This window comes from Ruditapes philippinarum, unplaced genomic scaffold (genome assembly GCF_026571515.1).
Source record: "Ruditapes philippinarum isolate M1 unplaced genomic scaffold, ASM2657151v2 ctg7546_1_1_1_1, whole genome shotgun sequence".
NCBI lineage: Eukaryota > Metazoa > Mollusca > Bivalvia > Venerida > Veneridae > Ruditapes > Ruditapes philippinarum.
In genome coordinates this window covers 3,791-17,213 of record NW_026865772.1, presented here as the reverse complement: position 1 = coordinate 17,213, position 13,423 = coordinate 3,791, and the positions used below count along the sequence as shown (strand labels likewise).

The window sequence follows — 13,423 nt, the reverse complement described above, 5'->3', positions numbered from 1 at the left end:
GTATCATTGAGCCGTGAGCAAAAGCCGCAAGGTGTTAAAACAGGTATTGTAGCTTGGTCAGTTGATTGTTACACCTTATTACAAAGACTTTATTAGTTAATTGACAAAGACAACAAAAATATGCAATCAATTTTTAAAAACTTTTTAAACATTTAAAAGTCCTATCATTGTATGTGCTTTTCATTTTACAAAGTTTTATCATTTTCATATCCATCTTTAACTATTTTAGTTGTTACTTAATACAGATGTTGTTAGAGCCGTCATCGATAGAAGCGATATCGATGTATCATTGATATTTTTTTGTCGATCGATTATAGATTCAAATTTTAGAAAATCGATACTTTCACTAATTATTAAAAGTCTAGAAAATTCTGTAGTATATAGCCCATACAGAACATTAAAATAGTTTGTTTCAAGTACCTGTGGAAACGACGAAAATTAACTCAAAACATAAACAAGAGCCACCGCCGGGCGGGGGCAACGCTCGACTTTTTACTTTTTCTAAACGCAAGCATAGAAAGGTTTGAGCATATATTAACGTTTCCTTTTTATAAATTTAGTTGGTCTGTCTTGTCACATTAGTTTTCTTTATATATTTTGTATATATATGAATAGAAACATTAAGCATATTTCTAAATATAGCAACAGTACGCAATTTCTTAAAATAGCAACATGACGCAATTTCTCAATATAGAAAAAATGACGCAATTTCTAAAAATACAAAAAATGACATAATTTCTAAAAATAAAAAAGTGATGCAATTTCTAAAAATAGCAACAATGATGCAATTTCTAAAAATAGAAAAATTGACACAATTTCTAAAAATAGAAAAAAGGAAGCAATTTCTAAAAAAAAAGAAAAAAATGACGCAATTTCTAAAAATACTAAAAATAGAAATAATGACGCAATATCTAAAAATAGAAATTATGACGCAATTTCTTAAAGTAGAAAAAATGACGCAATTTCTAAAAATAGCACCAATGATGCAATTTCTAAAAATAGAAATTATGACGCAATTTCTAAAAATAGAAATTATGACGCAATTTCTAAAAATAGAAAGAATGACGCAATTTCTAAAAATAGCACCAATGACGCAATTTCTAAAAATAGAAATTATGACGCAATTTCTAAAAATAGAAGACGCAATTTCTAAATATAGAAAAAATGACACAATCTCTAAAATTAGAAACAATGACGCATTTTCTAAAAATAGCAACAATGACACAATTTCTAACAAGAGCCACCGCCGGGCGGGGGCAACGCTCGACTTTTTACTTTTTCTAAACGCAAACATAGAAAGGTTTGAACATATACTGACATTTCCTTTTTATAAATTTAGTTGGTCTGTCTTGTCACATTAGTTTTGTTTATATATTTTGTATATATATGAATAGAAACATTAAGCATATTTCTAAAAATAGCAACAGTACCCAATTTCTTAAAATAGCAACATGACGCAATTTCTAAAAATAGAAAAAAATGACGCAATTTCTAAAAATAGAAAAAAATGACATAACTTCTAAAAATAAAAAAATGACGCAATTTCTAAAAATAGCAACAATGACGCAATTTCTAAAAATAGAAAAAATGACGCAATTTCTAAAAATAGAAAAAATGACGCAATTTCTAAAAATAGCAACAATGCAGCAATTTCTAAGAATAGAAAAAATGACGCAATTTCTAAAAATAGAAACAATGACGCAATTTATATATATATATATGTGTGTGTATATATATATACATGCATATATATATATATGCATGTATATATATATATATATATATATATATATATATATATATATATATATATATATCTATCTATATATATATATATATATATCTATAATATATATATACATGTATATATATATATATATATATATATATATATACATGTATATATATATTTGATATATATATACATATATGTGTGTGTATATATATATGCATATATATATTCAATAAAAAAAAAAAAATATATATATATATACATGTATATATATATATATATATATATATATATAAATATATATATATATATATATTCAAAAAAAAAAAAAAAAAAAATTATATATATATATATATATACAGTCACATTCCTCCATTTACGGGGCATCGGTCTATTTGAGACCATACTTGTGGGGTTTATATTTAATGTGGGCATACATAAGGCCTCGCAACTCTGGCATGTTTAAAACGATGTATGGGGCGTAGGCTACCCTTCTAACATAGTGCCCGTAGGCCGGTTTAAGTAGTAAATGATATATGTCCCACAAATGTATATATTTTTAATGGGGTTTTATGTTATTGGTCAATATGTTTTCACCTATGGTAAAATCAAATATATAGTTTATATATATAACTTAGTACCCCTTAGTTCTGTTGTATGGAAATGTTCATTATAGGCCTATATAGTGGCGTATATAAAAACTGACTGCATGAAATAATGCCACTCAACTCGGTCTTATATATGGCCCCGTAAGTGAAGATATGTGTGAATATATATATATATGTGTATATATATATATATATGCATATATATATATTCCAAAAAAAAAAAAATATATATATATATATATATATATATATATATGTATATGTATATATATATATTTGATCTATATATATATACATATATATATATATATATATATATATATATATATATATATATACATATATATATATATATATATGTATATATACACATGTATATATAAATATATATATATATATATATATTCAAAAAAAAAAAAAAAAAATTATATATATATATATATATATATATATATATGTGTATATATATATATATATATATATATGTGTATATATATATATATATATGCATATATATATATATTCAAAAAAAAAAAAAATATATATATATATATATATATATATATATATATGTATATATATATGTATATATATATATTTGATCTATATATATATATATACATATATATATATATATATGTATATATACACATGTATATATATGTATATATATATATTTGATATATATATATATATACACACACACACACACACATTTATATAAATAGCAAAGTTACAGTCAGTTACTGCCAAAACAATGAAAATTTCAATAATTTGACCTTCAAAGACAATGTCATTAATGAGTGAAGGTCAAGGTCTTTCGGTATATTTTTAACAGTTATCTTTGAAGATTATTATGTTCAAGTTTGAAGACAATCCATTAAAAAATAACAAAGTTACAGCCAATAATAGCCAAAAAAATTAAAATTTCAATAATTTGACCTTCAAAGTCAAGGTCATTGATGAGTGAAGGTCAAGGTCTGACTGGTTATTTTTAAGGGATATCCTTGAAGATTATCATGTTCAAGTTTGAAGACAATCCATTCAAAAATAACAAAGTTACAGCCAATAACAGCATGAACAAGCAAAAATTGGACTTTTAACCTTGAAGGTCAAGGTCATTTATGGATGAAGGTCAAGGTTAGTGTGGTCAACTGAAAGGTCTTGTCCCAAGGGTTGTTGTGGCCAAGTATGAAGACAATACACCAAGAAATAAAAAAGTTATGATCCAGGTACAAGTTTTCGGACGGCAACGGCAACGGCAACGGCAACGCCGACCTGACTATAGCAATACCTCTACTTTTTTTTTCAAAAAAAAAGTCGAGCTAAAAATAGCACCAATGATGCAATTTCAAAAATAGAAATTATGACGCAATCTCTAAAATTAGAAACAATGACGCATTTTCTAAAAATAGCAACAATGACGCAATTTCTAAAAATAGCACCAATGATGCAATTTCTAAAAATAGAAATTATGACGCAATTTCTAAAAATAGAAAAAATGATGCAATCTCTAAAAATACTAAAAATAGAAATTATGACGCAATTTCTAAAAATAGAAAAAATGACGCAATATCTAAAAATAGCACCAATGACGCAATCCATTCAAAAATAACAAAGTTACAGCCAATAACAGCATGAACAAGCAAAAATTGGACTTTTAACCTTGAAGGTCAAGGTCATTTATGGATGAAGGTCAAGGTTAGTGTGGTCTACTGAAAGGTCTTGTCCCAAGGGTTGTTGTGGCCAAGTATGAAGACAATACACAAAGAAATAAAAAAGTTATGATCCAGGTACAAGTTTTCGGACGGCAACGGCAACGGCAACGGCAACGCCGACCTGACTGTAGCAATACCTCTATTTTTTTTTCAAAAAAAAAAGTCGAGCTAACAAATACAGGTGCCCAGTCAAAAGGACATGTCTAAAACTATACCGTGTCTACTAAATGGACAGCTACTGTATGGTAGCTGTATTTGCACTTCAGAAAAAACATATTTTTTTGTGTTGAAAATTATATAAACAAAACAATCCAATTTTAAAAAATAATTTGAAAATAAAAATCCAATAGATCTTAATCAATTATCATTATACTTAAACTGTCTTGATCTGAGATTTATCATTCACAAATGTCTACATTTTAGTCTATGCCCATATCTTAGCAACACTTAAAAATGGCTGAAAACATTAAAATTGTTGGGACAAAAAGAAGGCTAAAATTTCAAAGCCAATTCCCATTTGGGAACATTTTGGGTTTGTTGATGAAAAAGGGGTTGTTAACTCAAAATTAGTCCCAAGTTAGATTCGTTGTATGACTGCCATTTAGCGGCAATACATTTAACTTGAGTCGTAAACAATGATTGGGGCAAGGTTAAACATCAGTCAAGTGCCTGCACCGATTGGAAAACAATGTTAACAGTAGGCTATTACTTAAGAATAAAAAAATTTGTAAAATTCCTAACATTTACAAAATAAACAAATAAATAGGCCTATGTACATAAATAAAATAAATAATTATTTTAACTTTGTCAAGTAAATATGTAACAATGGTTTGACAAATCCTTGTTCTGTATGAACAGTAAAATTACAAAAATGTCATAAAAAGTCAATAAAATTGTATTTCAATATGATTAAGTCCTATTAAATTATAGTTATTTGCAGAAATGTATATTTTCAAAATCAAATTCCTTTGCATCCTTATTATCAACTGGGTTTTTATATCCACTGTGTTCCAGTGTCAAGTGTCAATACTTTACGACTACAGTCACTGTTATTTAACACCTACATACAAAACTCATGCACAAATTTGAATTTTTTTTATGTAACATTTATGTTTTTCTTCTCTAGTCATGTTAACAAGTCATTCTAGTTAATATACATTTAAGTTTGAACTCTGTATATAGTCAAGTGAGATAGTGATTTCATATTGTAACTTTAGTCATTGAAGTGTTCTGCTTAGTGTGATGGTGTATAGATATGGATGGAGGCCAGTAAATGAATAACCACAGTTAATACTCAGTTTTATATTCAGTTCTATATTTATTTGATAATTGACATATTTCATAGCACTAATATATGCAAAATATGATCAGAGGACATTTATGAACAAAACACATCATAAGTTCATTTACAGAAGGTGTTCTGTTTACAAAAATCATTCATACAAATATGAATGTGAAATACAGGTAAATATATCGATATATCGGTGTATCGTCGATGTTTGCAATCTGATATCGATATATCGACGATATGCCTTTCACTGAATCAATGAATCAATGACAGCTCTAGATGTTGTATTATGTGTATGATATGTAAATGTGTATAATAAAGTGAACACATAAATAAGCATATCATTACATGATGAATGATGAAATTCATTATACTGACAAATTCGATATACTGACATATCCTTTGGGAACCAACAGTGTCGTTGTAATGAGTCCTGAGTGTACATGAAAAATATTTGCATTCATATGAGAAAAAAATAGAGAAGTTTCTTTGTCAGTCAGTAATTACAGGGACATATATATCAAGTTCTGTGTCACTGAATGATGTGTGCCTTCTTACCTGATATCAATTATAAAGTGAATATGCTGCAAGAGGAATAATCAATTTAACATCAATTTTATACAGTGAATATGCTGCAAGAGGAATAATCAATTTAACATCAATTTCAATCAGATATTAAAGATTTTAATTGACTTTTCAATAAAGATTTTGGTTCATTAACCAGCATCCATGGACCAGTTAAATTGATTATAAAAACTGTAGGGTACAATGTATGTAAAAGTCTGGAAAAAAAAGCTTTTTTTCTGTTGATAAAATTCTGCCGCAGTTCCTTTGTCACTAATTAATGAGTTGAAGATTTTCCACAAGAAAGAAAATAAACAACCACTAAACAATCTGACAAGGTATGAAATCTTTATCAAAATATGAGCCATGTCACGACAAAACCAACATAAATGCACTTGCGACCAGCATGGATCCAGACCAGACTGCGCAGATAGCCTGCGCATCTGCGCAGTCTGATCAGGATCCATGCTGTTCGCTATCAGTTTCTCTACTTTTTATAGGGTTTGTAAGCAAACAGCATGGACACTGATCAGACTGCGCGGATGGGCAGGCAGATCTGGATCCATGCTGGTCGCAAGCGCATTATGTTGGTTTTGTCATGACACGGCTCATATAATGATCATTTAACTGTGGTTGTTGAGGAAAATTGGACAAATTATAGCCACTAAACTGGTACATGGAGAACGAACTACATGTGACAACACAATCAATTAAAATATATACATACATGTCATTTCTTACATTTGTGTAGCAAAATGGGATAAATATTTTATGCAGTCGCAACTTAGGTTCAATATGACGCTTGAATATTATATATAACGTTGACACTTGCAAAAGATAATGAGGAATTAGATGCCATTTGTGTGAGGAGTCAGTGCAAATGTTTCTATACTGAGAAATCATAGAGAAAAATATCCTTATTTAAAGAGAATAAAAACTTTGGAAATTTTTTCAACCAGCTTTACCATTCATTCAGAAAAGATTACCATACAAATGGGTTGAGGAAAAACACGATGTGGTGTTAAAATACTTTTTGATTAGATAATAAAAATAAATATATAAAACCTAATCTGATTATCATTGTAAAATCATTATCTTGTGTTTTCTCAATTTGTGCAGACACCATAAAAATTCCTTATTTCAAAGATATAGGTGACTCATGCTCCAAACCTGGAAAATACTGAAGAAATTAACAAAAGTGTGATAAGTAATTTCATAATATTTGACTTACCTTTCAATGTCATCTTTAAGTGAGGTAGCTTGGAAACTTGCCAACTTGTCTGAGGCTGCCATACACTTCTGATCAAATGCAGTTCTCGCTTTTTCTTTAGGTCGAGCCATTTCTGTCCTCGAGTGACCACATACAATGAAATATTTCCGTTTCACAGCTTCCCATTAACCTGTAAATAATGAACATGTTTAATCCACAATCTGAATAATAGACTTCAATTTATAATTCAACAAGAGCCATGTCAACATGGCCATCCCCCGCCGAATGTGTTTGCTCATTGGAAGAATGTATATGTAGTAGAGCGGAGTAATTCGATTTTAAGAGGTCTTTTGGTAATGAAAACTGATGGCTATAGTGGTTACAGATTTGAAACCTATGTGAATACTAATGGCTGAAAAACAAAGGGCAATTACTGAAAAATAATGCAGGGTAGGTTATCATTCTTGTGTGCTGCATCCCTCCTCAGTTAAATCTATCCACCTATGAAGTTTCAAGTTGATACCTCAAATACTTTTTGAGAAAAAAATTGAATTGAAAAATTAAGTATGAAAAAGAACAAAGGGCAATAACACAACAATTATAAAAGGTAGAGTTATCATATTTGTGCAGTGCACACCTCCTGAGTGAGATCTATGCACCTATAAAGTTTCATTTTGATATCTCAAAGGCTTTTGGAGTTATGCTCTGGACAAAAATCAATTTTGAAAAATAACAAAGGGCAATAACCCAAAAATCATGCAAGGTAGAGTTATCATTCTTGTGCACTGCACTCCTCCTCAATGAGGTCTATCCACCTATGAAGTTTCAAGTTGATAACTCAAATACTTTTAGAGATATGCTCCGGACAAAAATGTCGGACGGAAGGAAGGTGGGACGGACGGAGACTATTTCTATATCCTCCGCCGAAATTTTTCGGCGGGGGATAATAAAAGTGATTGAGGGATTTCAGTATCGAACAAGGCAGTCTGATGGAAAGCAAAATTCCCTCCCGCAGCGTACATGAACGTGTACTTCCTGAACTTTAACCAACCATGACCTTGATGTTGTGCATATTATAAGCACATTCTTCAAAACAACCTGTGGCTTTCTGAATAGGAAAATATGATAAATCAGAAAAGAGGAAATCAAATTCAAAAAACTGAGAATGGAATTTACCCAAACATTTTATAAAATTTTCAATTTCAATTCAATTTAACATGCATGGTGCATAGCTGAGGCTATCTATAGGGACAACTTTCTGTCTTCTAGATGATATGTCAGCTGCTGTTCATTCATGGTTCTTGTAGGACATTTTAGGGGAAAATATTGGCATTTTCAGAGGGAAAATATACCTATTTTGGGCTAGGGGAAACAGCCTTCATATTCGGCTGTAAAATACAAGAAAAAAAACACTGAAGCGTGACCTTGACCTTGGGGATAGCAACCCAATTATTGTGCTTTGCACATCGTGTCAAACGGTGATCACTTGTGCCAAGTTATTTCAAAACGTTTTCAGCCATTTAAAAGGTATGAAGCAACACAAAAACCCAGTAAATACAGACTTCAGCTCTTTATAACATACCATCCAAGTCTGTTTGTCACCAAATCAATCTATTTTACAAATTTTCAAAGCCCCGCTGATGACTTTAAGCTCTACAAGGTATCTTAAGCCGTGCTGGTGACCTAAACTGCTTCTGGGGTCCTAAATCCCTGCTTGACACCTTCAGCCCTGCTTAGGATCTAAAGCCCTACTGGAAAACTAAAAGTTAAGCCATGCTTGGAACCTATAGCCATGCTTGACACCTTAAGTGCTACTGGGGTTCTTGTGAAAAATGTGTACATAATGGGACTAATACAAGAAATACTGTTATTCAGCTCTACCAACTGGGCTGACTCACTGTCTGAATACAAGGGCTGGGAACGAATAAGGAATTGGATGTTCGAATATTCTTTTTTCCATATTCAAATATTTATTTTTACAACATTTGTTCCAATATTTCTTTATGACCTATACGTATCCGAAATTGATTGCATTGAATACTATATACTACTTTAAAATGCTTGGAATAATCGGCGATTAAAAAGACCTTAATTGCTATGTCAAAGTTTTTTATTTTATATACTGTAAATTGAGATATATGTTTACTTTTTAAATAAATTCATAATTTGATTGTCTTTTGTTCAGTTAATTTGACTGTCATATTAACAGGAGGTAACTCAAGTGACTTGACTGACAGTAATATGAATCATCGTAGCCTCTTAGCCCCAAAACAGTCTGCGAAAAATACGCAAAGCCCGAGCCCGAGTCTAGTAAAAAATCATTCGGGCTAGCTAAAAAGGCAGGGCACATAGTCTGACGGTCTTGCATTGTTTGGGAAACCGAAATGATTATAAATAGCATTTTAAGCACAATGACTGGGAGGGATATAACATATTGATTTTCTTCGAGGTATTGACACGGGATTTTCCAATATACGTCGATACTATTTATAACCGCCGAGAGGGGTATAGCATATTGATTTTTTTCGGGGTATTGACACTGGTATTTCCAAAACGCCAGAGGGGTAAGCTTATTGAAATAATGCATAGACATTTTAAGCCAATCAAATACCGCGTTATTAAAATGTCAAAATGGCGCACATTTTGAAATGGACGCCGGGCTCTAAGCCAGGAAAACGTTTAAAGATTGAAGAAAGCACAACAACATCGAAAAAGGAATATGAAAAGAAAAGGATACGCAGTTTTCAAAGCCATTGGAGGGTGGGAGGGAATGGTTGAAATTTGAAAAACGGAAGAATGTACTGTGAAGTGTGTGAAGGGAACGGTGACATCAACAATAATTTTGTGGTCGGATGTACTAATTTCAAGCTTGAAGCGGTTGTCTCGCATAACAAGTCAAAGTGCCACACACAGTCAGTTCTTAAAATTCAGAAACCGATTTCAGAGAGTGACACTTTGAAAACCAAGAGTGGACAGGCTCTTCTCCAGTTAAAACAGGCAGAAAGATCTAAGCTAACTGTGTTGTTTAAGAATGGAATCCGGACGATTCCCCTCCCAGTAAATTTGAATGTTTTTTCACAACCCGGACATTTCCCCTCCCGTTATTTTTTTACGGCGGACAATTCCCCTCCTGTTCTTTTATCAACCCGGACAATTCCCCTCCCGTTCTTTTAACAACCCGGACAATTCCCCTCCTACAAGTTTTAATCGGCTTTAAATACATTTTGCGTGTCTCGTGCGGACGAGCGAATGGTATATTCCCCAATTTTCATACATGAATATAAACAAAACAAAACGCATTTTTTAAAATAATCTTTATTTCGTCAATACATTTTTGCAGCGGCAAAACAATAAAAAAACAATTGATGAGAACAAAACGATTAAGCTATAGATTTTTGCAAAGAATATAATATTATTATGCACATGTAATAGGAATTGAACTGTCATCATCGTCATTATGATTAGAAAATCACATCACCATATTGAATCAGTACATGAAGTCAAGTCCTAACACAAAATATCAATGATCATTTTGATTTTATAACACATTTGTAGGAGTTCTACTTCATTTCACAAGTCTTACACATTTCCCTATGGCATGTAGGAATTCCTGGGTTGATTTCGTTCCTGACTGAATTTCCTCGCACAGTTTCTTGAGTTTTCTCTGATGAGAGACTGTTTCTTTTCTCCTACGTTTCGTCACATTTTCTCCTACACAGTCTCTATACACCTCTGTCTCTACTAATGAATTGTCTTTCTGGAGGCAATTTATAACTGTCCACAATGATGGATTACTGTGTCCTACAAGATGTCTAAAACCATTGTTCCAACTCTCACAAACGTTGTTGGTGCGGTCACCGTCATTAAGTGTTGTTTCATGAACATTCCATACTTGGGGATCGAATCTTGGTGATGTCTTTCGTAGTCGAATTCGTCCATTACATAGCACTGATCTGTATGACCCAGAAACGTACGTTGAGTCGAAATAGTCTACTAAACCTGACAAGACATCTGGGACTGAATCTCGAAGAAGCGACATTCCTTCAGTCACCTTGCTCGCTGGAAGGAAGGCAAGGCCGTCTAATTGACCACAGAAGTGTCTGATATCCTTGTCTTCTCTGTATAACGACTGTAACCCTTCGCTTTGAATATGACGCCATGTAGCTTGTGTTAGATGATAAAAACAACCCTGAAATAAAATAAAGAAGTTAGTCAAATCTAACAATAATCGGACACTTTTTAACACAAAAATAAAGATTAAACGTTACTACGTATTTAATAAATAATATAACTAGTGATAGCATTGTGACTATTTGAAATAAGGTGTTTATACTTAAACATACAGACATATTTATTTTTGCTGTTTTGATAAGAAACAGTGCATACTTGTATTATCTGGGATGCATTTGATATATTTTGTAAGCATACATACCTGTATATGGATACTTGAGCCAATGACTGATCTCACCGCGTTGTGTATGGTGATCTCATAGTCTGCGACGATTGTTGCTGGGTTGGGCCGGATGTCTTTTCTGTAAGCAAACGTCTAAAATTGCTGTAAAAACATTCTTCATAGTGTGACTGTTGTTTACCAGGTAATAGAGTGTACACCACCGAAACATGTGAATCACTTAATGGAACTCTTATACAGAATAATTGTCCAAACTGCTGTGGTGCTGTGGAATGAGTTCATCCATGTACCAAGTTTGAGCGTTTCTAAAAGTTCTAATCCGGTTTCACTTGAAAATATAAGGAGGCGGCTTGTGTCGGACGCATTGTCGTCTGTATCAGGAATGGTTCAATCATTTCCTGCATTTGTAGTGTGTAATCATTCGGTAGTGGATGGTGGAATGTCGTTAATTGATGTTGGTTCTTTTGGTGCTTGTCCTCTTTTTACACGTCTAATCGATCTTTTCAGAGATTCATGTTGTCCTGTTGCTGCGCGCGCACCTAAAAAAAAAAAAATAAAGCTAACATACATTAAGGATTAAACTTACATTCAATATAACATCGACCTTTACTCCTCACATGTATTTCTTTTTTACTAAGGTGCAATTCTTTTATTATAATGCAAACAAATATGGCTATTCACGTACACCAGACATATAGAGATTAAGGAGAAAAGAATTTTATCTTTTATTGTCATTTATTTCTTTTTCTTTATAATACTTATTCTCTTTAAGTTTATTTTCTATTTAATATTTATTTTAAATAAATATTGTGCTAACTTTATTCTTTCCGTAAAAAAACAGTGTTATAATTACCTGCACTGGATAGTGGAGCAGTTTATCAGCAAGAATTCTGACCAGGTTTTCCTCTATTAGCATCAGCTGCATTCATTATTCTGTTCTAATTTTTATGGCTTCTACTGCGAATTTATCTGCGTCATGTGTGTGAGAAGTTACTGAATGAACACTTCGTTCATCTACAAAAGGAATAAATTTTATAAGACAACTTTAAATTATTTATATAATACAAAAATATACACGACAAGTATTAACAAATTATGTTGTGGTTTTATTTTATACTTCTAAAAGATACTATTTGTTTTTAAAATACGTATTAATTTGTACAATGGCTCGTAATGTAGGAATATTTAAAATTAGTTCTAATTATTTTCTGTTTACTTAATTATTACTTAATTATTTATTCATGAAACTTACGTTCAAGTCTGTCACCGCAGCAACCCTTGCATTTTTTGGGCGTACCTCTGGGAACACTCCATCGTATAGTAGATTTTGTTGTTCTCTTCTTGTATAAACGTATCCATCATGACAAAGTTTTTTGGTACTGTTTTTGTTGTAATAATTTTCCATTTTGGAAGTGATTTGAAGAAAGATTTGACAATATTATAAATGTTTTCAGTTTTAACAGTTTGTTTTTAGAGTAAAAAAAAAAACTGTCATCTTTAATAATAAATAGACTAATTATAAATAGTAAATACTTTTTGTACACTAATTACAAACACAATTATTGTGATCTGCTTTAACGATAATTAATAATTGTCAATAATTGGTTTTGCAATTAAGGACACATTTAATTAAGGGCGCCAATGATTTAAAGATTTTTTATTGACAGTTTTGTTTATCTTAAGCAGCGGCGGCATGATTAAAGGCGGTATAATGTCACCTTTGTGAAATAATGATTGTTAAAAGTTCCGATCTTTAACAGTTTGTTGTTAAGAGTAAAGACTGTCATCTTTAATTAGAATGTTATAGAATTTTAATCGCATAGGCGGCTATGATTAAGGGATGTATAATGTCACGTTCTGCTCTGTGAAAAAACGGGAGGGGAATTGTCCGC

The 13,423-nt window shown here is 31.5% G+C and overlaps 2 protein-coding genes across 2 annotated transcripts in view; both read right to left on the bottom strand.

Moving 5' to 3' along the window:
* Positions 1-8,067, bottom strand: part of LOC132730257 (BTB/POZ domain-containing protein 8-like) — a 28,590-nt gene extending 20,523 nt beyond the window's left edge. The window contains exon 1 of the mRNA XM_060716141.1: positions 7,142-8,067. Coding sequence (XP_060572124.1) covers positions 7,142-7,251 — 110 coding nt within the window. The 5' untranslated portion in view covers positions 7,252-8,067. The remainder of the gene's footprint in view (positions 1-7,141) is intronic.
* A 2,538-nt stretch (positions 8,068-10,605) lies between these two features.
* LOC132730256 (uncharacterized) lies at positions 10,606-12,936 on the bottom strand. The gene is made up of 4 exons (XM_060716140.1): positions 12,784-12,936; positions 12,385-12,450; positions 11,553-11,666; positions 10,606-11,309 (listed from the first exon to the last, which is right to left on the bottom strand). The coding sequence occupies exons 1-4, from the start codon at positions 12,934-12,936 to the stop codon at positions 10,686-10,688; spliced, it is 957 nt and encodes a 318-aa protein (XP_060572123.1). The 3' UTR covers positions 10,606-10,685.
* Positions 12,937-13,423: the final 487 nt, after the last annotated feature.

Coding starts and splice junctions, on each gene's coding strand:
- LOC132730256 (XM_060716140.1), bottom strand. CDS start 12,936: ATGGAAAATTATTACAACAAAAACAGTACCAAAAAACTTTGTCATGAT. Junction 12,451..12,783: donor CTGCGGTGACAGACTTGAAC/GTAAGTTTCATG, acceptor TAATGAATGCAG/CTGATGCTAATAGAGGAAAA. Junction 11,310..11,552: donor GCTCAAGTATCCATATACAG/GTATGTATGCTT, acceptor ATTTTATTTCAG/GGTTGTTTTTATCATCTAAC.